The 24754-nt window shown below is 43.2% G+C and overlaps 1 protein-coding gene across 1 annotated transcript in view; it reads left to right on the top strand.

Annotated features, from left to right (window-relative positions):
- Positions 1-24754, top strand: part of VPS50 (VPS50 subunit of EARP/GARPII complex) — a 367497-nt gene that overhangs the window by 46580 nt on the left and 296163 nt on the right. The window contains exons 3-5 of the mRNA XM_077490790.1: positions 6882-7004; positions 10478-10549; positions 22095-22148. Coding sequence (XP_077346916.1) covers positions 6882-7004; positions 10478-10549; positions 22095-22148 — 249 coding nt within the window. The remainder of the gene's footprint in view (positions 1-6881; positions 7005-10477; positions 10550-22094; positions 22149-24754) is intronic.

The following is a 24754-nucleotide window of genomic DNA, read 5'->3' as shown; positions in this document are numbered from 1 at the left end:
CACCCCCATTTCAGCTCACATATCGCACTGCGAGCTGACAGTTCGGACATGAATCGGATCGCATATGTGTGAACACACATGCGATCCGATTCTGGTCCAAACAGAAAAAAGGGCCCTGTGCGTGTTTGGACCGAATGTGGTGCGATATCAGCCATACTATCTGTATGGCTGACATCGCACCCGCACAGACATCGCATGTAATGTGAACAGCAGTACGCTGCGAATTACATGCGATGTCTGGCATCGCACAAGTGTGAACCAGCACTTAGACTTTAGAACCACTTGCCGACCATACCATAGACAAATGACATCCTGGTTGGGAAGTGGAATACCGGGTTTATGGCTGCAGCAATATGCCATAACCCCGGTATTTGTTTCAGCCAGTGATTCTCTAAAAGACTAAAGTGGTCCGAGTTGCGTATTTGCCGCTGGTTCACTTTTAGAAGTGGCAGGTCTTAGACTCCAGATCTCCCCATAAAGAGGATTTGTCATGCTGTATTGCTTATCGCAAGGGATGTTTTACATTTCTTGTGATGGCAATAAAATTGATCCAAAAGAAAATAAAAAAAATGAAGGGACGGTGTAAAAAAAAAAAGAAAAAAGTAAAGCACCCTTGTTACCCGTGCTCGCACGCAGTGGGAAGTGTATAGTAATTGTAATAGCAAAAGATTTTTACATATACTATGAGAGAGAAGTGTCAGAATTGGCTCGGTTGGCAACTGGTTAATGATAATGCAGGGTCTATTACCATTATTGCTACTTTACTACACAATGGGGTGTGCAAAATCTGGTGCAGCTCTGCACAGAAACCAATCGGCTTCCAGGTTTTATTGTCAAAGCTTCATGGAACAAGCTGAAGTTAGAAGCTGATTGGCTACCATGCACAGTTGTACCATGTTTTGCACTCTCTAGTTTTTGTAAATTAAATCTATATCCCAAACCTTTGCTCCTTTCAGATAGTATAGGGAATGATTAGAACATCTGTCAGGTTTTTATTGAAGTCTCTGTTAGCCCTTGTACACGGTCGGAGAATCCGTCAGAATGTGTCCTATCGGACCGTGTTGTCGGATAATCCGACTGTGTGTGGTATGCATCGGACTGATTCCATCGGAATATCCACCGGACCCATTTTTCCAACATGTTGGAAATATTTTCTGACCAACTGGGCCGATCGGACATACTCCGATCATGTGTAGACAATTTTGATCAGACCAAGTGCCACGCATGCTCAGATCAAATTCCTACATCAAAGCTATTGGCTACTAGCCTGAATGTAGTCCCATCGTAACGAAATTACGTCATCACGTTCTGAATGATCGGATTTTTCGACAACTTAGTCTGACCGTGTGTATGCAACAGTTTTGGACAAGATCCGACGGACAAAATCCGACGCACAAAATCCGACGGATTTGGTTGGCAGAATGTCCGACCGTGTGTACAGGGGCTAAGAGCAACAGAATCACAGCAACAGCAGTCTGACACCTCCTGTCTTGTCAATGACTGCTGCTCTTGCAGTCTCCAGATCAGTTCTAGTAGAACTATAGGCAAAACGTATAAAACGCTATAATCTCATATAGTGCAGTGCTACTAAATCAAATTCATTATATAAATACACCTTGGTAATTTATAAATAACTCATGTGCAAAATTCTCATAAATCAATATTGAAACACAAGTCCATGTAAAACGTGTCTAATCCACCGCTGTGTTCCTCCATCCTCCAACGGTTAATAACACCCCAGAGGTGCACATCGCCACCAGCTGAAAAACCTGCTCACCTCAAGGATGAGTTCAATGGGCTCAGATTATGATCTCTCCTGTGATATACTCCACAGCGGTCTCCTTCCTCCACTCCCAGGATTCAGCTCAGTATCACGTCTCTTAACTCAGCGGGCCACTTGTAATCACAAACGCAGACTACATAGTGCTCTGTTTAACAAATGTATTAAAATCGGCCCATAAAATTAACACGAGCTTAACCACTTTAAAATTGCATGTACATAGAAAAATATGTTCTAAGGCCAATCGCTCACCACGCTACACGGCTCACGGTGGCACGGGCACCGCACCTCCCTCCTATAGGCGTATCTTCCACTCATTGGCCTTCAGTAGGTGGGTGGGCCGCCTAACCTGAGCCCTTAAATATGCCAATATTTTCATGGCAACCTTCCGTGCTTCACAGTGGCTATCTAGAGTTACTATAAGCAACCTACTTTCTGTGAACCACGGGAAGGACCATTTTCCCAATCTCTTAGGCTCTGTTTCCACTACTGCAAGGAGTTATGATAAAGATAGGGTTGTCTGGGGCTACTCCAATAATTGCCCCAAGACAAAAATGGGAATGGACTATCTGGGTAGCCAAGGATGAAGCAATTAAATATAATAAAAAAATAAATGTTATTATACATAGACGGTTTGTAAACCATAAATACAAAAGTAATTTAAAAACATTGTTGCATACAGAAGCAAAGGAGTTATTTTATACGGACTTGATAAAGCAAGAACCCCGCAGTTTAGTGGGGCTTCTGAAGATGTAGGTCCAATCTGAATTCCTCTACATGTTTTGCAAAAGAATTTGCTTCCTCAGGAGGAATTGGCCTAGTACATCTAGAGAAAAATGCATATTCTTGATTTTATCACAGAGTATAATGATTAATAGGAGAGAAGAAAATAGAAGAAAATGGACATTCACAGACAGTAATTACACGATACTTGGAGTAAGTTAATGAAGCTTGAAGATCTTGCAAAAAGATCTGAACAAATTAATTGATTGGGCAACTACAAGGCAACTGAGGTTCAATGTAGAAAAATGTAAAATAATGCATCCTGCTGAGAAGTTATTGCCCTGCTTAGCTTAGTATCGTCTGCAAATACAGAGATTGAAAGGTTTACCTCATCCTCCAGATCGTTTATGAACAAATTACACAGGATTGGTCCCAGCACAGAACCCTGGGGGACCCCACTACCCACCCCTGACCATTCCAAGTACTCCCCATTTATCACCAACCTCTAAACTCATCCTTGTAGCCAGTTTTCAATCCATGTACTCACCCTATGGTCCATGCCAATGAGCCTTATTTTGTACAGTAAACGTTTATGGGGAACTGTGTCAAATGCTTTTGCAAAATTCAGATACACAACGTCTACGTGCCTTCCTTTATCTAGATGGCAACTCACCTCCTCATAGAAGGTTTATAGATCAGTTTGGCAAGAACGATTCTTCATGAAACCATGCTGATTACTGCTAATGATACTGTTCTCATTACTAAAATCTTGTATATAGTCCCTCGTCATCCCCTCCAAGAGTTTACTATTGATGTTGGGCTAACTGGTCTGTAATTCCCAGGGATGTATTTTGGGCCTTTTTTAAATAGTGGTACATTGGAGAAAAGCCAATCAGCTGGTACCATTCCAGTCAGTGGACCGTCAGTAAAAATTAGAAACCATGGTCTGGCAATTACTTGACTGAGTTCCCGAAGTACCCTTGGGTGCAAGCCATCTGGTGTTACGTTTCCTAAGTCTAATTTTAATTCTGTCCTCTGTTAACCATGGAGGTGCTTCCTGTGATGTGTCATGAGGACAAACACTGCAGTTTTGGCTACTGAAGCCCCCATCCTTTGTAACCAGATGTTCTTCCTCATTCTTTATAGGGCTAATATGGTCTGTCCAACCCTTTTTAACGGTTTACATAATTAAAGAATTCCTTGTTTGTTTGTTTTTTTTTTTTGCTCTCCTCCACTATGTGTCTTTCATGTTCTATCTTAGCCATCCTTATTGCACCCCTTCTATTTCTTGTTGCATTCTTTATAAAGTCTGAATGCTGATGATGATCCCTCAACCTTGTATTTTTTTGAAGGCCTTCTCCTTTGCTTTAATATACATTTTTACATTGGAATTAAGCCATCCAGGACTTTTGTTCGCTCTTTTAAATTTATTACCCAGCGGTATGCATTGGCTAATGCCTTCATGTAAAATGCTCTTAAAGCAAACCCATCTCTCCTCCGTGTTCTCCATGTTTTATCCCAATGTATGCCTTCTAGCAAGGTTTGTAGTTTAGGGAAGTTGGTTCTTTTGAAATTCAGTGTCTTTGTATTCCCCTTATGTTTCCTATTTGTGTGATTTATATTGAAGTCAATTGACCTGTGATCGCTGTTACCTAAATTTCCCTGTATTTCCACATCTTTGATCAGGTCTGTATTGTTGGTAATCAGTAGATCCAGCAATGCTTTATTTCTAGTTGGTGCGCCTACCATCTGACCCATAAAATTGTCCTGCAAGACATTTAGGAACTGGCGAGCCTTAGATGAATACGTGGTTCCCTCCGTCCAGTCTATGTCTGGATAATTAAAATCCCCCATTATGATAACACTTCCCATCCTTCTTGCTAATCCAAATTGTCATAGATGATCTGTCTCCCTTCCTCTCTCTCAGGTTAGGGAGCCTATAGCATACTCCCAGTATTATTTTCCCCTTAGCTTCATCCCTTTGGAGCTCTGCCCATAAGGATTCCACCTTCTCTCTAGCTCCCTTAGTGATGTCATCTCTCACATTCGTTATTCTTATATAGGCATACACCTCCCCCTTTTTTACCCTCTCTATCCTTGCGATAAAGGGTGCACCCTTGAATGTTCGCTACACAATCATGAGAGCTGTTGAACCAGGTCTCTGAAATTCCCACAAAATCCAAATCCTCCTCGTATAACAGTATCTCTAGTTCATCCATCTTGCCCGCCAGGCTCCTGGCATCAGTGAACATGCCACGTAGTTTAGACCGGTCGCATAGTATCCTCTTTTTTATATCCTTGTACCTATTCAATTTAGTGAGTATTGGGGATTCTACCCTGTCCAAATGACCTAACAACTAGCTTCCTGATACTAATACGCAACAAGACAATAAACGGGCACTCGCAGACTTGCGTGCACCCGCAGACCTATGTGCACTCACAATACATAAGTACACAAGTATCAATGATCCACACACACTACTCAGACAACACTCAGGTACTCACACTACACAGGTATTATGACCTCCTGTTTTCAACTCTGGTTTTTAACTCCACACTTAGTCCAGTTCCACTTGGACAGAGTTCCAGCAAGCTCAACGATGAGCAGGCTCACAATGAGTTCTACAGAAGGTTATATCTCAAGCATCTGTGACCAATTAACCACTCCCCTTAATTAGTAGGCTAAAGGAAGCAAAGAAAAAAACGCTGTTTAAAAAATGTGTTAAAAAGATACAAGGAAAAGCCCCAAAAAGAACCTAAAAATGCAACTCGGCAGTCAAAAAGCAAAACGTGTTCACTCTCCAACAGTCTGGCTGCTGGTTGGAAGCTGCTTTGATGTAACCTGATTTTATTGGTTGGGATGATGGCATACCTAATACACGACTCTGTAACGGGAGGAGGTCACATACCCAGATGTTCCAGGTCATGTGAAAGAGTGCGGAGAAGGAAGAAGCAAGCGATGGAGCTCTAGTAATGTGAATATCATGGGATTATCGGGCATCCTTTGCAGAGATACTTGCCGTGCCCGGGCTGCATTTGTCTGAATCAGTTCAGGTTTTTACTGTACTGTGCCAAGCTCCATTCTTCTCTGTAAGTGAACAGAGTTGTGGCTCAGACGCAGACATTTGCACATAGAAATTTTCTGACTGCTGATGTCCATGCTTGTGTTCCCCCGTTCTGTTTATTATTTTACAGTTTTTTTTTTTTTATATCACCAACAGTTTAAACAGCAAAGGTTCCTTTCATCCCTAGAAATAGTCAGCGATCTGTTTCTGTAAGATGTAGAGGAAGAGCGGAGCAGAGATCTGTTTCTGTAAGATGTAGAGGAAGGGCGGAGCAGGGATCTGTTTCTGTAAGATGTAGAGGAAGGGAGGAGCAGGGATCTGTTTCTGTAAGATGCAGAGGAAGGGCGGAGCAGGGATCTGTTTCTGTAAGATGCAGAGGAAGGGCCGAGCAGGGATCTGTTTCTGTAAGATGCAGAGGAAGGGCCGAGCAGGGATCTGTTGCTGTAAGATGCAGAGGAAGGGGGGAGCAGGGATCTGTTTCTGTAAGATGTAGAGGAAGGGGCGGAGCAGGGGTCTGTTTCTGTAAGATGCAGAGGAAGGGCGGAGCAGGGGTCTGTTGCTGTAAGATGCAGAGGAAGGGGGGAGCAGGGATCTGTTTCTGTAAGATGCAGAGGAAGGGGGGAGCAGGGATCTGTTTCTGTAAGATGCAGAGGAAGGGGGGAGCAGAGATCTGCTTCTGTAAGATGCAGAGGAAGGGCGGAGCAGGGATCTGTTTCTGTAAGATGTAGAGGAAGGGCCGAGCAGGGATCTGTTTCTGTAAGATGCAGAGGAAGGGCGGAGCAGGGATCTGTTTCTGTAAGATGCAGAGGAAGGGCGGAGCAGGGATCTGTTGCTGTAAGATGCAGAGGAAGGGGGGAGCAGGGATCTGTTTCTGTAAGATGCAGAGGAAGGGGGGAGCAGGGATCTGTTTCTGTAAGATGCAGAGGAAGGGCGGAGCAGGGATCTGTTTCTGTAAGATGTAGAGGAAGGGGCGGAGCAGGGGTCTGTTTCTGTAAGATGCAGAGGAAGGGCGGAGCAGGGATCTGTTTCTGTAAGATGCAGAGGAAGGGCGGAGCAGGGATCTGTTTCTGTAAGATGCAGAGGAAGGGCGGAGCAGGGATCTGTTTCTGTAAGATGCAGAGGAAGGGCGGAGCAGGGATCTGTTTCTGTAAGATGTAGAGGAAGGCGGAGCAGGGATCTGTTTCTGTAAGATGTAGCTCACCAGTTGCTCTTTCATTGTCTGTACTAAATCAAGTTTTCCAGACTGTTCTGTATTATACGTTTCGGCATCTGTATCAGAATTTACAAAACTTCTCTATTTGTTTCTATTAAAGGAGGAGCAGCGGGAATTTCGTGAACAGGCCATTGATCCTGAAGCTGAACAGGAGATCATCAACAGCATCGAAGAAGTCTACTTCTCCAATGACTCGCTAGATATAGTCCAGTATGAGCTCGAGGTTAGTAGACTTATAATATATGGTACATGTGCGACTCTGTGTATTCCACAGGGACATGTGCATCGGGGTCCCAGACAAAACCCCTTTTACAGTGTTACAAGCTCCAGGCAGATACAATCCCCAATTAGAGTGATTTTGTACTTGAATTTTTCTTGGTATCCATCTCATTAAGGCCTACTCTGCAAAATATGAGAATTCTGCCTTGCAGTGGGATTGCGCCCGCACTGCAAGGGTTAATTGCTTGTTTATTTTAGGAGAGCGTAAATTAACTTTTGCTTACCTGATCTTCTGCTCCCCTGGCAGACAGCACTCATCCATGCTTCGGTGGTCGCCTGTCCCTTTGCGTCATCATGCCCATTGCAGGGTTATGGACCCTACAATAGTCTTGATGACATCAGGACCTTAGACCACTGGAGCATGAGGAGAGAAAATTCTGCAGGGTGACCGGTCTAGCAGTGTGAAGGATTGTGTAAGTAAATCATCCTTTCTGTGCTCCCTAGACCTAAATGAGCAATTTAGGGCTTTAATATCAGTTTGATCCCTAATGTACTGCCTGCATCAAAGGCCCAAGAACGCTAAGAAAACGCAGGGATAGCTTTAAAAGCTATGACAGGTACTTGCATGAGAATAGAACAAGTTCCCCCACAAAACGGGGTTTTTAGGCAGCAAAAAAACAGTACTAACGCATGTCAAAATAATATAAAAAATATTTTAATATTTGGTAAAAAACATGAGCTCTACCTGAGCAGTTTAGAAGCGAACTCTTATATACAGAGTACAACGATATCGATGGGCGTACATTAACAGACACAACTATAAATTACACTGTATATTATAATAACAGTAAAAATATATATAATTCTAACGCGTTTCAACCCCCTGGGGGGTCTTCTTCAGAGAAATGGTGGTCCAAAGATGTACTTCCAAAGAGATAAAATGAGTTGTGATATTTTTGATGGAGTTCCCCCATAAGGTGGTGCCTCGATTTCCTTCACATATCTGGAATGTTACTCGGTCCATATCTACCGCCAGGATACCAAGGGGAAAGGAGGTAGCGTCAGAGAACCAATGGCGTGGCTCACGAGAGGTCACACGAATACCACACCCCCCATAAACATAGGGAGTGGGTGCAGATATGGGCAACCGGATAATGTGGTAAGTCACACCTGGATTATTAGGCTTGATCAAAAGTGATCCGAGTGGGAGAGGAAAAGACTGCGACCAAAACAGGCGCAGTCACTAATTCGTATTAGGTAGAGTCACCAAATCATCTGACAAGTGGAAGTTCAAACAGTCCTTTCACATGAAGTAAATGTGCTGTACTTTTGCTGCCATATGAACTTTGTAGGTCATGTCTGGTTCATGTTAACCACTTCAGGGTGGAAGATTTAAGCCCCTTCATGACCAAGCCATTTTTTTCGCCATTCAGAACTGCGCTACTTGGTATTTGCTTGGTCATGCAATATTGTACCCAAACCAAATTTGTATCCCCCCCCCCCTCCACAATTGGAGCATTCCTTTGGTGGTATTTGAACATCACTGGGTCTCTTGTTCTTTGCTATAAAATCGAAAAAGAACAAAAACTTAAAGGATGGCTCTCCACTTTCTTGGGGAAAAAAATATAAAATAAAGAAAAAAATAATATAGCGCATATAATTGCGACACAAATCCATATTGTAATTGAATGTTATTAAAAATTACATCTCCTTTTCAATCTGCAGCCTCTAGTTTTATAAGAATGCATTGTAATATGGCTATATGGAGTTGTTCTGTACACAGAGTGTGTAATGAGCACTTCCCATAAACATAATTTCCTGCTTGTGTGATTGGCTCAACAATTTTCCCAGAAGTCTAAGATAAAAGTCAGATTTTAGGGATCCCCTGCAACAAAAATGTCATTTTTGGAGAGATACTTTCAATAGGCACACGTCTAAAGGGATACAGGCCCAGCAGATTTCCTCATTAGTGCTCTGCAGTTGCACACCTGACAGTTAATTATGAAATTGCTCCCATTAGACTCACTCAGTACAGAGACACAGACCAACACACATGGATTTCTTCAGAATAAGGCCCCTTTCACACTGGGGTGGAAGCTGTCTCGGCGGTAAAACTGCACTACTTTTAGCGCTGCTTTACCGTCATTTTAATGTTGTTATGCGGCCACTAGCTGGGGTGGTTTTACCCCCTTCTAGCGGCCAAAAAAGAGTTAAAACCACCGCTTTGCCAGCGGTATAGCCGCGCTTCCCCATTGATTTCACTGCTACAAAGATGCGGCTAGCAGGACTTTTTTTTAGCGTCCTGCCAGTGCAGTGTTCCAGTGTGAAATCCTTCGGGGCTTTCACATTGGAGACACAGCAGCGGCCCTTTCAGGTTGCTTTGCAGGCTCTATTTTTTGTAGCGCCTGCAAAGAGCCCCAATGTGAAAGGGGTCTTACAAAAGGTAGGAATCTACAACAAAGTTTGTTATAATCCTTGCAATGTGCACAGATCACCCAGAGGGGAATGTTTTTTCTCAACAAAAGTGGAGTTACGCTTTAAAAAAAACTGTATTTTTTGCTTTCTGCAATAAAACATATCCAATAGAAAAAAAAATCTAATTTCTTTATACATTTTGGCCAAAATGTGTTCTACATAATTTTGATGAAAGAAAAACATTCCTAATAAGTGTATATTGGTTGGTTTGCGTTAAAGTTATAGCATTTACAAACTGTATTCATGTCAGTTCCCTCCAGTGTCAGATTGCCCACCACACTATTGCAGCCCGTTATAAGTTGTAGATCACTGCCATTAGCACTATAAAAAAAAAAAATTATATATATATATATATATATATATATAATTTTTTTTTTTTATAGTGCTAATGGCAGTGATCTACAACTTATAACGGGCCTGCAATAGTGTGGTGGGCAATCTGCCACTGACATCACCACTGACATAAATACAGTGATCAGTGATAATACTATACAGTGTAACTGCACTAATGACACTAGCTGGGAAGGGTTTAACATCTAGGGTGCTCAAGGGGTTCAAAGTGTGCCTAACTATGTGTGTACAGTGTGCTGCTTTTTTTTTTACTACGGATCTCTGTTTTGGGGATAAGAAACTAACAGATCGCTCTCTCTGTACAGAGCTCTGTGTTGTTTACCAACACAGGGCTCTGGGCTGTGATTGTACACAGCTAATCAGCAGGTCCCTTTAGTGAATCATTGGCTGGGTTTTGGCCACGGACTCCCGCTGTGTGCAGTCAGTGTGTGCTGGGCGGGGAGTGCGCGCACATGTGCGCCCCAAACACGGAAGTAGGCAGTGACGTACGGGTACAGTGCTTTGCCTACAGCGCCCGCCGGTCTGCAGAAAATTACGGGCCGGTGCCTTACTGATTGTTGTCCTTTTGGATTGTGTTCTTTAATTTACATTACATAAATATTACCCATTTTAACAATGAAATGACTAATAAACTTGTGTTCTTCTATGCAGAAGCTTCCACCAGTCTTGAGTCTGCAGGAGATTGAAGAGTACAGAGATAAGTTAAAGAGACAACAGGCAGCGGTGAGTATCCTTTTGTTATTTAGCTCCTGTTTTCTCTGTCTATATATTTGGGGTTAGAAGGTGAGCTATTGTTAGACACCATGTAATCCTTCCAGGCTTTATTCGGAGTAGTGAGAATCGGGAGAGCCCACAACCAACTTTATTGATGAAAGCCTTCAATAGAGCTCCAATCCCTGAAGTGTCAATTCAATAAAAGGCCACTTAGATTTTCTGCTCATTATATTAACGGACGTTCTAGAATTTACATCTCAAACGATATCCCGATCCATCAGCCCAGCAAGACCTCTTAGATCAGAAAACTCTTCACCTGCCATGAATTCAATATAAAATGGTAAAATATTTTTGCACTGAGCCAATGAGTTTTTCATCTGCAAATCAATTGAACGTAAAGCTTTTATAAGTCAACATGAAAAGTGCTATTTTTAAACATTGTTATTGGTCTTTTCTTACTATGTAAAATAAAGCGGTGATAAAACACTCATGGGCCAAATTTATTATAATTTTTTTAAAGTTTTAACATGCTGTGGTACATACCAGCACGGTATGACATATTTACCTATAAAACGGAACCCTCAAGCGGTGCGTTGTCACTGCTGTTGGCACTTCCTTCTTCCCCCGGTCTTCCTTCCGGGTTTGTGCTCTCGGGCTGTTTGATGTCTGGGCCGCTAAGGCCCCATTCACACTATTAGATTTTCTGCAGATTTTTGTCTTCAGATTTACCAAAACCAAATAATCTGAGGTCAAACCTTAAAGCGGGAGTCCGCCGGGAGTCCGCGTTTTTTTTTTTTTTAAAAGCCGGCAGCTACAAATACTGCAGCTGCTGACTTTTAAAATAGTGACACTTACCTGTCCAGCGCGCCCGCGATGTCGGAAGCCGATCTCTCGATCGTCTCTCGGGTGCTGCCGCCGCCATCTTGGGTATGGGAATCAGGAAATGGAGCCTTTCGGCTTCATTTCCCGGTTCCCTACTGCGCATGCGCGAGTCCCGCTGCGCAATAAGGATGGACCCGCTGCCTCTTGGATCTGTGTGTTTCCCAGCAGGCAGCGGGGGACTTTTGGAAAGGGGTGTAATCTACGCCCCTTTCCGCAGAGAGCTATCCCGGAAGTGGGTGCAGATACCTGTACTGTACAGGTACCTGCACCCCCCTCCCCCCTGAAAGGTGCCAATTGTGGCGCCGGAGGGGGGGAGGAATCCAATGAGCGGAAGGTCCACTTTAGGGTGGACCTCCGCTTTAAGAGTTTCAATTTTTATGCAATCAGGCAGGCCCTTGCACTATACATGGTTTGGTAAATCTGAAGACAAGAATCTGCAGAAAATCGAATAGTGTGTATGGGGTCTAAGACGTCATATGTCGCAGCAGAGTGCCCTCATTGGTTGCCATGCTCCAGTGGGCCATCCATTCAGAGCACAGGAATTATGTCCTGGTGACGTCACCAGCCTCTGCAATTGTGCGTATCACCTAAACGGCACACGTTTAAAAAGTTATTCGATGTACCTATTGGTAAGCTTTATTTTAAGCTTATGTGTAGGTATAAGTCATAAGATGGCCTTTACTACTGCTTTAAATTAGCTAAATAAATTCTGGTTTCATCAAAGCAAAAGGTGTGCTTGGTTTTACAGTTTGTTTTCTTTCAAAGCAGCCAAAGCCTGAGTAAAAAAGCCTGTCCCCTGCCAGCATGCTGTTGAAATGGACTCTTGTTAGAGTCTTCATCGGAGAGAGCGAGAGAGAGAATCCTACTTTGCTGCATATTGGAAGGGGGAAGGCTTTTCTACCCGGGTTGTGGCTGTTTTCCAAAGACTTTGAACACCTATTTGTTTTGAAGCACCTTTGGTAACATTTAGATCATTTTAATCTAATGCCTGGTGCATGTTTTAAAGTGTTTTAAAATGTTTTAAAGTCTAGTCCCCCCTTTAAGAATAACAAACATGTTATACTTACCTGTTCTGTGCAATGGTTTTGCACAGAGCAGCCCAGATCCTTCTCTTTTCTGGGCCCTGGCTGGAGCTTTTGGTCCCTCTCTCCTACCGAGAGCCCCCACAGCAAGCAGCTTGCTATGGGGGCACCCGCTGCTTTGTGTCCATTCTGTCATAGAGCCGCGACTTGGCCCCGCCTCCTCTCTCTCCTCATTGGCTCACTGTCTCAGCCAATGAGAAGGAAGAGTCACGGACAGCCAAGACTCTCATGTAACATCACTGGATTGAGATGGGGCTCAGGTATTAGGGGGCTTCTGCACACTGAAGGTTTTTTTTTTTTTTTTACCTGAATGCATTGATAAAAAAACCTTCTAACTTTACAACTGCTTTAATGGCCCATATACACGATCCGCTTGCTAGTTGCAAGTAGAAATTAAGTAGGTTAGTAAAGTTATGAAAAGTCTCCTATGACAGAATTAAAATACGGAAATTATGTAATGTGTTATAGTGTATTTGTATTGTATTGTATTTTTCGGGCGAATACAGTACCAATTAAACAGAAATTTGTGCAAGAAAAGTTTTTGTGCTTGACCCGATTGGATCATATCTGATGAACTGCCTTTATCGGCTCTTGAAAGCTGTGTACCAACAATCAGATTATTGTACGTTTTCTTCAAAAGTGGTATTTTTCGTACAATTTTCGCATGGTGTGTACGGGCCGTACGTTTTTTTTTTTTTTCACTCCAATGGGCTGAATGAAAAAGAACTGAGGAGGTCACTGTAATACATATGCAATGTTAGTACAGTGATCTCCCTGCTGTGCTATTGTGTTCTACCAGAACACACCACACACCAGGCCGAAAATTGGCCAGAAAACTGCTAAACCGACTATTTTCAGTTGATTTTCGGGCCTGTGTATACCTAACTTAAAGGTTTGGTTGAGTTTTAAGTTTAGCTCATTTAATGTACAGAAGTAGACAAAGTAGGCTCACCTACACGAAATGCGGTGCCTATGGACACTTTGTTGGCAGTCCTGGAGTCCTTTGCCAGGGTGGAGGCGGCGTGCGGGCAAAAGTTGGGTAAAAAACATCCCCTGCCCCCCCTGTCTTCTGGGGAAAGCTCTGATTAAGACTCGGGCCCCTCTGTGACAGGCAGCCCTTGTTCTGATGTGGCAGAGGATGCGGACCAGGACAGGTGAGGGTGACTCTGTGTCCAGGTTAGCGCAGGAAAAAACGCTAGTAGGAGCACTTATCACAGCGGTGTGGGATACCCTGAAGGTACAGGATACAGCAGGGGCATCTGCAGAGGTGGTGGTCCCTTTTGGGTCCTGCAAACCAGTCCACACACCTAAGGTGTTTCCGTATTTGACTTATTTTGATAAGTTAATTTACAAGGAATGGGGAAGCCCGCAACGGACCTTTTCAATCCCAAGAAGAATGGCGATGCGTTGCCCATTTTTTCAGGAGGATCTCCTCAAAGGGGTAACTCCTCCGGTCATTGACCCCCTGGTATCCAGGTTGAATAAAGTAACCACAATTCCGGTAGAAGGGATTCCTGCCTTCAAGGACCCTGCTGACAGGAGGGCCGAGGCAGTGGCCCGGTCCATGTTTACGCTGGTGGGGTCAGTGTTACAACCTGTGTTGGTCACGGCCTTGGTGACGCAGACGCTTACTGAATGGGCAAAGTTTGTTACACCATGAACTGGAGAAGCAGCAGACTTCCCTGGTCTGTGCAGAACTGGCAGATCAGTTGGTGCATGGCCTTAAGTATGTCTGTGATGCGGCTCTGGATACGGTCCCCCTGCTCTCTAGAGCATCAGTATCGGCAGTGGTGGTACGGTGCCTGATTTGGCCGAAATGCTGGTCTGCGGACCAGGCATTTAAAAGGATTTGCCCTTTCAAGGTGAGAGGCTATTTGGAGCCTCGCTGGATGACATTATTAAGAATGTTACTGGTGGGAAGAGCATGTTGCTCCCACAGTCCAGGAAGGGTAAGGAGCCACGCCATAGGCAAAGGCCCTCTTTTTCCGCTCAAAAATGGCTTTTTCGCCCGCCCGGGTCGGCGTTCCCAGTCCAACAAGGCGCCTGCTGAAGGACAAAAGTGTCCCTGGTTTCGCAAGCCAAACAAGTCTGCGAGCAAAAATGTTACCACCTGAAGGTTTGCCGACTCTTGGGTGGGAGGCCGCCTTCGGGAGTTTGCAGCTTGGTGGACCACCCTACTGTCCAACGAATGGGTCTGCGAACAGGTTTCATCAGGATACAAGATAGTTAGTTTCTTTCTTGTCCACCAAACAGATTCTTTCTCTCCAACCTTCATCTGCTTCCGGCTAGTCGGGAGGCCTTGTTTGGGGCAGTACAGGACCTGCTACTGCGCGGGTTGATAGTACCTTTACCGACGCTGGAAAGGTTTCAGGGATTCTACTCCAATCTGTTTGTAGTCCCAAAGAAGGAGGGAGTCCGTCCAATCCTGGACCTCAAGGCCCTCAACAGCTTTGTGAAAGTGCAAATGTTCAGGATGGAATAAGTTCGCTCTGTGGTTGCTGCACTCCATCAGGGGGACTTCCTGGCGTCCTTGGACATCAAGGACGCATAAATACATGTACCCATATGCCTCAGGCATCAGAGGTTTCTGCGATTTACTGTCGGGGATGAGCACTACCAATTTGTGGCTCTCCCTTTTGGCCTGGGGTCAGCACCCCAGGTCTTCACCAAGGTGGCATTGTTAAGGCAACGTGGGATCGCAATCGTGGGTTACCTAGATGACCTCCTTCTGAAAGCTGCTTCCGCCTCAGAATTAAGGGAGCATGTGGCAATCGCCATGCAAACTCTTTGGGAGTTTGGTTGTGTACTGAACCTAAAAAAGTCTGTCTTGGTGCCGACTGGACTCCTCAGAAGCGAGAGTCTTTCTCCCTTCAGACAAGCTGCAGACTCTTCAAGCTGCGGTGAGGTTATTGGTGAACCGCAGGTGCTTGTCGCTGCGTTTCTGCATGCGAGTCCTGGGTCTCATGGTAGCCACTTTCAAGGCGGTACAGTGCACTCAATTTCACACTCGAGACTTGCAGAAAAAGATTTTGTCAAAATGGGACAAATCTCGGTTATCCCTGGATTATCAAATTTGGGTGAGCCAGTTAGTCAGGGATTCCCTGCTCTGGTGGCTTAGGTCTCTGGCCCTTCGTTCTGGGAAATTGTTCCTTCCCCTCCATTGGACAGTGATCACAAAGGATGCCAGCCTGACCGGTTGGGGGGGAAGTGTTGGGCATACAGTCGGCCCAGGGCCGTTAGATGCGGGAGGAATCCCACCTACCGATCAATGTGCTCGAGCTTCCGGCGATCAGGCGGTGCCTCTCCACATGGTCGAAGAGGCTACAGGGGCGTCTGGTCAGGATCCAGTCAGACAATGCCACGGTGGTGGTGTATGTCAACCATCAAGGAGGAACAAGGAGCTCAGCTGCGGCACTGGAGGTTGCTCACATCCTGCGGTGGGCAGAGCGGCACTTGCCGGCCCTCTCGGCTGTATACATTCCTGGCGTAGAAAACTGGCAGGTGGGCAGGTAGTATTTTTTTTCCTGGTGGTAATATATAGTTGGTCATGTACAACCCGCTGCCTATGTCGACTAGGGAAAGTCCGAAGTGATATGTAGAAAAGATAAAAGAAGGCGCGTGGTCTAGTGCATGAGTTCTTAGAAAGAAGTTGTGTGGGCGGCACAGTGGTGTAGTGGTTAGCACTCTCACCTAGCAGTAACAAGGGTCACTGGTTCAAATCCCAACCACGACACTACCTGCCTGGAGTTTGCATGTTCTCCCTGTGCCTGCATGGGTTTCCTCCGGGTACTCCGGTTTCCTCCCACACTCCAAAGACATGCAGGTAGGTTAATTAGCTTCTGTGCAAAATTGGCCCTAGTATATGAATGGGGACCTTAGATTGTGGGCTCCTTGAGGGTAGGGACCGATGTGAGTGTGCAATGTATAGGGATAGGGACAATTGTAGACACTCACTCAGATTGAACTGGATGGACTGGTGTCTTTATTTAACCTTACTAACTATGAAAGTTTATTTAAAACAGAATGGTATAGACTGAAAGTACTATGTATTCATAATTATAGATACATTACTATAACCTCACTAGGTACACAATAAAAAACACTGCCCATAACGGGGCTAAAAAGTGAATGGTTAGCTGCCCATACAAGGGATAAATAATGGATAGTTGGCTAACGCGTTTTGAGGAATTTCCTCTTCCTCGGAACCTAAAACGTATTGAGAATTGTGAGAATTGGTGGGATGGAGGGTGCAGCACTTGATAAGTAGTTTTGACCATAGGATCGGATTCTCCTTTATTGTAGGAGATGTATTCCTTGCACATCACAGCGCTCTAAACACCACGGGAGGGTGGTCATCTGTCCGCCTTGGAAGCCTAGTGAACTCTGATGGTAATGCCTTCTCACTTCTGTTCCCTGTGCCAGTCAGTGGCTTGATATGTGGATCCTCACAGTGCTATCCCGACAATACACAGAGTGGAGCTGTGCAGGATCCTATAGTGTGTGTGTGGCAGATATGCGGCACTCCGTGGCATTGCTGCTCCTAGTGTTTGTCCTCAGAGGGGCAGAGATGAACGGCTGTGCTTTGTGGCCGTGCGGCGCGCAGACTGGGCAGTGGGGATGCCTCTTCCGGAATCTAGAATTATGAATATGTAGTATTTTCAGTCTATAAAATTCTGCTTTTAAAATAAACTAATTTCTAAGCACTCACGCACTAGACCACACGCCTTCCTTTTATCTTTTCTACATGGGTCATATTTCTCAGGTTATCAAGCTACTGTTGACCACGGTTACAAAACATTAGGCTGACCTAACTGTCCCTTTGTTTGAGGACAGCCTGTGTAATCCTCACCAAAGCATTTGTTTGAGAAGGATTCCCTCAAACTCAGAAGCATCCTGATTTCTGTTGCTATAAGTTATGTATAACAAAAGTATCACCAGCGCTCTACTGTAGAGCATGTGAAGAAATAAAGGTATAATTAAAAGACTAATAAGAGTATCTGTTAACCCCAGTGCAGCTGAATTGTGACCATAAGTGGAGGATATGGATAGCAGCAGAACAAACAATGTCAGTGCTCAATGGATAACATTAGATGAGCATAACACTAGCAGAGAACACAAATGGCACAAAAGAGTTTCAATATACAATAGGTTGATTAAGATGATCTTTTTAGGTGGTGCTTATAATCCAAAGCAAGTTTAATTAATAAGCATCCATTTAAAATCAAAAATCCTCATACATGTGATGTATGACCAAAGAGGGATAGATGGGATTAAATGAGCATACGGTATCACTGGAGGTTCCCAGAGCAATGAGGAGTTAACAGTATCCAACGATGGAACAGCGCAGCTTGGGGGGGGGGGGGGGGGGTATCAATTATCCAACTGCACTGGAGAGTCCTGACCTGAATGGTGGACCCGCTCGCTGGCGTGGTCTGGAAAGGCTGGCGTGCTGATGGAGGGAACGGAAGCTGCTCCCCACAAGGCAGCTCGCTAAGCAGGCTGGTGTGCAGATGGATGTGGAGGGGAGAGCCGCGGTTCGTAGGCACTGGTGAGCCGCTCTCCCTGGATGGATCGTCGGCAAGCAGATAGATGTCACAGGGGTGTGGGGTGGGGCGGAAAAGCCACTGCAATCCAGAATCAGAAGCTGTGAAAATCCGGTGAGGGCTCGTGTGGGTAACGTGGAGCACTGGTCAGGATGGTGGAAGTCCTCGGGAACCAGCGTGAGGCACAGGCTGAATGGTTGTTGTGGCGATGTGTTTCGCAAGCATGCGTTTTTTCAAAAGTCACTTCAGCCTGTGCCTCATGTTTGTTCCCGAGGAATTCCGACTACCACCATCCTGACTAGTGCTCCGCACTACCTGCTAGAGCCTTCCCCGGCTTCTGGTTCTGGATTGCAGTGGCTTTTCCTCCCCACCCCACAGCCCTGTGACATTCATCTGCTTGCTGATGATCCATCCAGGGAGAGTGGCTCACCAGTGCCTACAAACCGTGGCTCTCCCCTCCACATGCATCTTGACGCCAGCCTGCTTAGCGAGCTGCCTTGTAGAGAGAGGCTTGGTTTCCTGAACGCCACGGCGGCTTGGGTTGCCCTCCATCAGCACGCCAGCCTTTCCAGACCACGCCGGCGAGCGGCTCCACCATTCGGGTCAGGACTCTCCAGTGCAGAGTAATCATTTTGCACCCCCCCAAGCTGCACTGTTCCCCCATTGGATACCGTTAGCTCCTCATGGCTCCCAGAACCTCCTCTGATAACGTAGGCTCATTTAATTGTATTTATTCCTCTTTGTTCATAGATCACATGTATAAGGATTTTTGGTTTTAAATGTATGATTACTAATTAAATTTGCTTTGGTTTATTAGCACCACCTGGAAGGATCATCTTCATTAACCTATTGTATATTGCATATTGAAACTCTTTTGGACCATTTGTGTTCTTTGCCGGTGTTATGCTTATATGATGTTACCCATTGAGAGCTGACATAGTCTTATTTTTGTTTCTATGATAAAATGTTAACCAGATTGTTCTACACCTACACTAAAGTCTGAGTATAATCATAAAACATACATATATTTGTATCAAATGCAACACAGCCCTTAAGTAGTGGAGGTGTATGGATTACTTTTGGAGAATGAGGATGTTGTTTGGTGTCACTTTAAGTAGATCAGATCCTGGATATATGATAAAATATCGCTCTCTCTTTTGTTGACCCATTTCATTATGTATATTTTGTATATGAAATGTGTGAATTAAACATGAAGACTTTGAAACATCAAAATGAAATTTTCTTTAATGCAGTTTGGCAGATACGTGATGTTTACGTCCCGTGGCATGTGAAAGTGGCATTTTCTCTTAAAAGATGTCATGTATAATGCAAAACCGCCAATAACTGTAATTGTCTCATCTGCAAAAATGGCTTCTAAGAAACCGAACAGAAAATAATTTCCTTCATCGTTTGTTCTCCCTCTCCGTCATCCGTTTTATTGCCCAGACAACTTTCCAAGAGATTTTCTTTATTTCCGCAAAGTTAATAACTTGAGCCTTGTATGTGGGATGGGACGAGATGTGCATGCCGAGTAGAAACGACCCCTGCTATGTAATCATTAACTAAATTGAACTAGAAAGTCGCACTTTGCTTGTATTTTATGATTTGTACTTTTCTTCTTTCCTGTTCTTCCATCATTTTTACAGCATTTTAGGCTTTTTTTTTTGTTGTCATTCTTCTAATTGTTCTCCCTGGTGTTTTGGGATTTTGTGATGTTCTGAATCTTATTACTAAACTCTAAATTATTTTTTTCCCTTAAAAATAACAAACATATTATACTCAGCTGATCTGTGCAGTGGCCTCTATATACTATACACCTCCCCACAACCTATATGTTTGTTTTGTTTTGTTTATATGATATGTTTTTTCAGCAATATTTAAAGTATCTTATTTGGGAAGGGTGTATGGGGGCGTCCCGAATTTCTTGTAAGATTTATTGAAATAGTTCAATCTTTTCTGACACTTGTTGCTTACAAGTAAAAATCCTGTATTTTCTGCCAGAAAATCACTTAGACCCCCCAAAAATTATATATATTTTTTTAGCAGAGATCCTAGGGAATAAAATAGCGGTTGTTGCAATATTTTGTCACACGGCATTTGCACAGAGGTCTTTCAAATGCAATTTTTTGGGAAAAAAATACACTATTTAAAAAAAAAAAAAATTTAAAAACAGTAAAGTTAGCCCATTTTTTTTCGTCCAAAAGTTTTGACTACCTGTTTTTATTTAACATATAGGTGAGTCGCACTGCAAGTCGTGTCGCCCCTGTGTGAACGGGCACTCAGTGTGAAAGCACTCGGTCTTTCACACAGACTGCAGGGGAGCCGTTTTGCAGGCACTTTACAGGCGCTATTTTTAGCCCAAAAGCGCCTGAAAAATGTCCCAGTGGGAAAGGTGTGTTAGATTTTATGAGATCAAGGGGGATTAAAAAAAGATAAAAATCGGCCTAACGTATCGGCCCAAAAAAATCGGCATCATATGTCGGCTATCGGCCGCCATGATTTCTAAATATCGGCATCGGCCAGAGAAAAACCCATATCGGTCGACCTCTTTTTTATATAATATATATATATATATATATATATTATGTATGTGTTTCTTCCTGAGTGTAGAATATATGCTCTTTTTTAAAAGTCCCTTTTTCAGTTGTAATACGGGGTTATAATGACTAAAACTTGTATTTCAATTGCTATATGGTTGAACATCCTTGAGTACCTTTTTAAATTCCCAAATAGTTGAATTATATTTTCTTGTAAAGGGCCTTGAAAAAGTATTAATACCCCTTGAAATTATCCACAATTTGTCACGTTACAACCAAAATGTAAATGTATTTTATTGGGATTTTATGGCACATAATTGTGAAGTGGAAGGAAAATGATAAATGGTTTTCCAATTTTTTTTTTACAAATGAATGTGAAAAGTGTGGTGTACATTTGTATTCAGCCCCCCCCCCCCCCCAGTCAATACCTTGTAGAACCCCCTTTCACTGCAAGTCTTTTTGGGGATGTCTCTCTCTACCAGGTTTTCACATCTAGAGAGTGATATTTTTTTCCCATTCTTCTTTGCAAGATTGGATGGAGAGCGTCTGTGAAGAGCAATTTTCAAGATTCTCAATTGGATTTAGGTCTGCACTATGACGGGGACCTTCTAACACATGAATATGCTTTGAGCTAAATCATTCTAATTCTATTGTAGCTCTGCTGAATGGAAAGGTTAGCTTTCTATCGATGTCACTCGTCTCTACTGAATGGATAGGTTATATGCTCAGTGATGTCTCCATTCTCTATTGAATGGATAGCCTGTATTCTCAGTGAGATCATGGGTCTCTAGTGTGGTGTTTCTCAACCCTTTTTTTTTCAGTTACATTCTCAGTGATGTCACTGTTCTCTAGTGAACGGATAGGTTACCTCCTCAGTGATGTCACTGTTCTCTAGTGAACGGATAGGTTACCTCCTCAGTGATGTCACTGTTCTCTAGTGAACGGATAGGTTACGTTCTCAGTGATGTCACTGTTCTCTAGTGAATGGATAGGTTACGTTCTCAGTGATGTCACTGTTCTCTAGTGAATGGATAGGTTACATTCTCAGTGATGTCACTGTTCTCTAGTGAACGGATAGGTTACGTTCTCAGTGATGTCACTGTTCTCTAGTGAATGGATAGGTTACGTTCTCAGTGATGTCACTGTTCTCTAGTGAATGGATAGGTTACGTTCTCAGTGATGGCACTGTTTTATAGTGAACAGGTTACATTCTCAGTAGTATAAACTCCTAAAACATAGATACAGAGAATTGTAAATAATTTTAAATGAGATCTTGTGACTTTTTTTTTTTTGTTATTTTAAAAAAAAATTCAAACCATTGTGTATAATTTAAAGTTGCAGGTAATGAATTTGTACATACAGAGGATTTCCTGAGATGGGTTAGTTTTCATATCGATGGGGCAGTACATATTAAGAATGCTATTTTAATGAGACTGGACAGGATGAATGCTTGTGAGCACAATGTGTAACACAGATCTGACGTTACTTGACATTTTCTCATTCTCTACAGGTGTCAAAGAAAGTTGCTGATCTGATTCTAGAGAAACAGCCCTCATATGTGAAGGTAGGTCTTCTGATCAGGAATAATATATGTGTGCATAATGTATGTAAATACATATATGAATGGCTCATAGCGACTCCAAAACTGCAGATCTTGTGGGATGTTCCCAGTCTGCAGTGGTCAGGACCAACCAAAAGTGGCCCAAGGAAGTAAAACCAGAGTACCAGTGACAGGGTCATGGGCGGTCAAGACTTACTAATGCACATGGGGAGGAAAGACTGGTCTGTGTAGTCTGATCCAACAGAAGAGCTAATGTAGCTCAATTACTGAAAAGTTAATGCTGGTTCTGATTGAGAGGTCTCGGAACACACCGAGCAAGACAGGTTGTGTATGGGGCTGTGTAGCCACAGACCGGTCAGGGTGCCCATGCTGACCCGTGTCCACAAAGAAAAGCTCCTACAATGGACAGGTTAGCATCAGAACTGGACCACGGAACAATATGTGGGTGTGTCACTTACCTAAGGGAGAGATGGCACCAGGATGCACTATGGGAAGAAGACGAGCTGAAGGAGGCAGTGTGATGCTTTGTCTAGTAGAGTCCATGCCTTGATGGGTCAGGGCTGTTTTGGTGGCAAAAGGGGGGCCTACTCAATATTAGGTGAGGGGTCATAATGGCTTACTGGTGTATACATATTTTTATTTCACATTTCTTGGGTTTCTTTTGTTTAATAGACTGTTTAATTTACCCCCTTAATGACCAGTCCATTTTTTACGATCCGACACTGCGTCTCTTTAACTGACAATTGCGCGGTCGTGCAAAGCTGTACATAAACAAAATTGATGTCCTTTTTCCCACAAATGGAGATTTGTTCTGGTGGTATTTAGTCGATTTGTGCACTTTTTTTCGTTTTCGTTTCATTCGGTTTTTTTGGGGGGAAATTCGAAAATATGAAAGGAAGATTAGAAAAAACGAAAGTAATGAAAATCCAAAAATTTTAAATACTAATATAAATAATGTATAAGACACACTTTTTCACCCTGAAATCGGGTGCAAATAGCGTATGCATGTTATACGCCAATACTTCAATTTTAGCTGCCTCGGAGGGGGGCGGGACGAGATTACATGCAGCGAGAATCTCCTGTTTACTTGGCGGCCTCTGGGAAGCCATTGGACCACTGTTCTGTCTATCATAGAAGATTCTCACTGTATGTCCCGCCTCCTCCCTGTCCCCTCCAGGCTGCAGACTGCACTGATTGCAATGGTGAGGCTAATGAATAATAACTATTATATTATAGGTATTGGAATTTCCTTTTAAATTTGGCTGTTAGTGAACGTAACGAATACAAATGTATCTAAAATTACTAATTATTCGAAAAAATGAATGATGCATCTAAACAAATGGAACAGAACAAAAAAATAATAATATGTTTTTATTATTATTAATTTGTTATGTTCCATTAATTTAGATACGGCATTCGTTATTACAAATAATGCTTAACTTTGGATAAATTTGTATTTGTTACGTTCTCTAATGCCCCGTACACACGATCGGAATTTTGGTCAGAAAAAGCTCTGATGGTTTTCCCGATTGAATTCCGACAGGATTTCGCTCAAGCTGTCTTGCATACACATGGTCACACCAAATTCCGACCGTCGAGAACGCGGTGATGTACAACACGTATGACGAGACTAGAAAAAGGAAGCCGGTAGCCAATAGCTTCCGTCTCGTAGTTGAATCTGAGCATGCGTGAGTTTTTGCGCGTCGGAATTACATACACGCTATCGGAAAGTTTCTAACCTGCTCTCAATCTTTTGCTGGTGGAAATTCGGTCAGCAAAATTCCGATAGATCGTACACACGGTCGCATTTTCCGATGAAAAGTTCTCATCTGTCTTTTGCTGGCTGAAATTCCGACCGTGTGTATGCGGCATAAGAGCCACATTTGAAAGGAAATTCCAATAACAATAATTTAATAATTATTATTCATTAGTTATTCAGATTTTTCCGAATTAACGAATTTGTCTAAATTAGTTAAAAAAACGTATTCGGAACTAAACGGATTGCAAATGTCTAGTATTTGATCACCTCTGCATGCATTTTTTTATTTTTTGCCCTATAAACAAAAAAAACAGCAACAATTTAAAAAAGAAATACATACAAATACATATGCAAAAAAAATAAAATAGCTATAAAACATGTAAAAAAACAAAATGTATTCATCAGTTTAGGCCAATTTGTATTCTTCTACATATTTTTGGTAAAAAAAAATCCCAATAAATGTAGATTGATTTGGTTTGCACAAAAGTTTTAGCGTCTACAAAATAGGGGATAGATTTATGGATTTTTTTATTTTTTTTTATTGGTAATGGCAATTTTTAGCTGGACTGGGACATTGTGGCAGACAAATGTGACACTTATTGGGGACCAGTGACACAATACAGTGATCGGTACTAAAAAAAATTCACTGATCAATGTATAAATGGCACTGGCAGAGAAGGGGTTAACACTAGGGGGCGATCAAGGGGTAACTGTTCTAACTGTAGAGGATGGGCTCACTGGCACAACACAGAGATCGCTGTTCCTGATCACTAGGAACAGGCGATCTCCGTGTTGTCTCCTGTCAGAATGGGGATCCGCCTTGTTTACATAGGCAGATCACCGTTCCGCT

This window comes from Lithobates pipiens, unplaced genomic scaffold, assembly GCF_037356315.1.
Source record: "Lithobates pipiens isolate NorthernLeopardFrog02 unplaced genomic scaffold, aLitPip1_a1.2 Scaffold_19, whole genome shotgun sequence".
Classification (NCBI taxonomy): Eukaryota; Metazoa; Chordata; class Amphibia; order Anura; family Ranidae; genus Lithobates; species Lithobates pipiens.
Note: the sequence above shows the minus strand (reverse complement) of the source record. Positions and strands in the feature narration are given on the sequence as shown.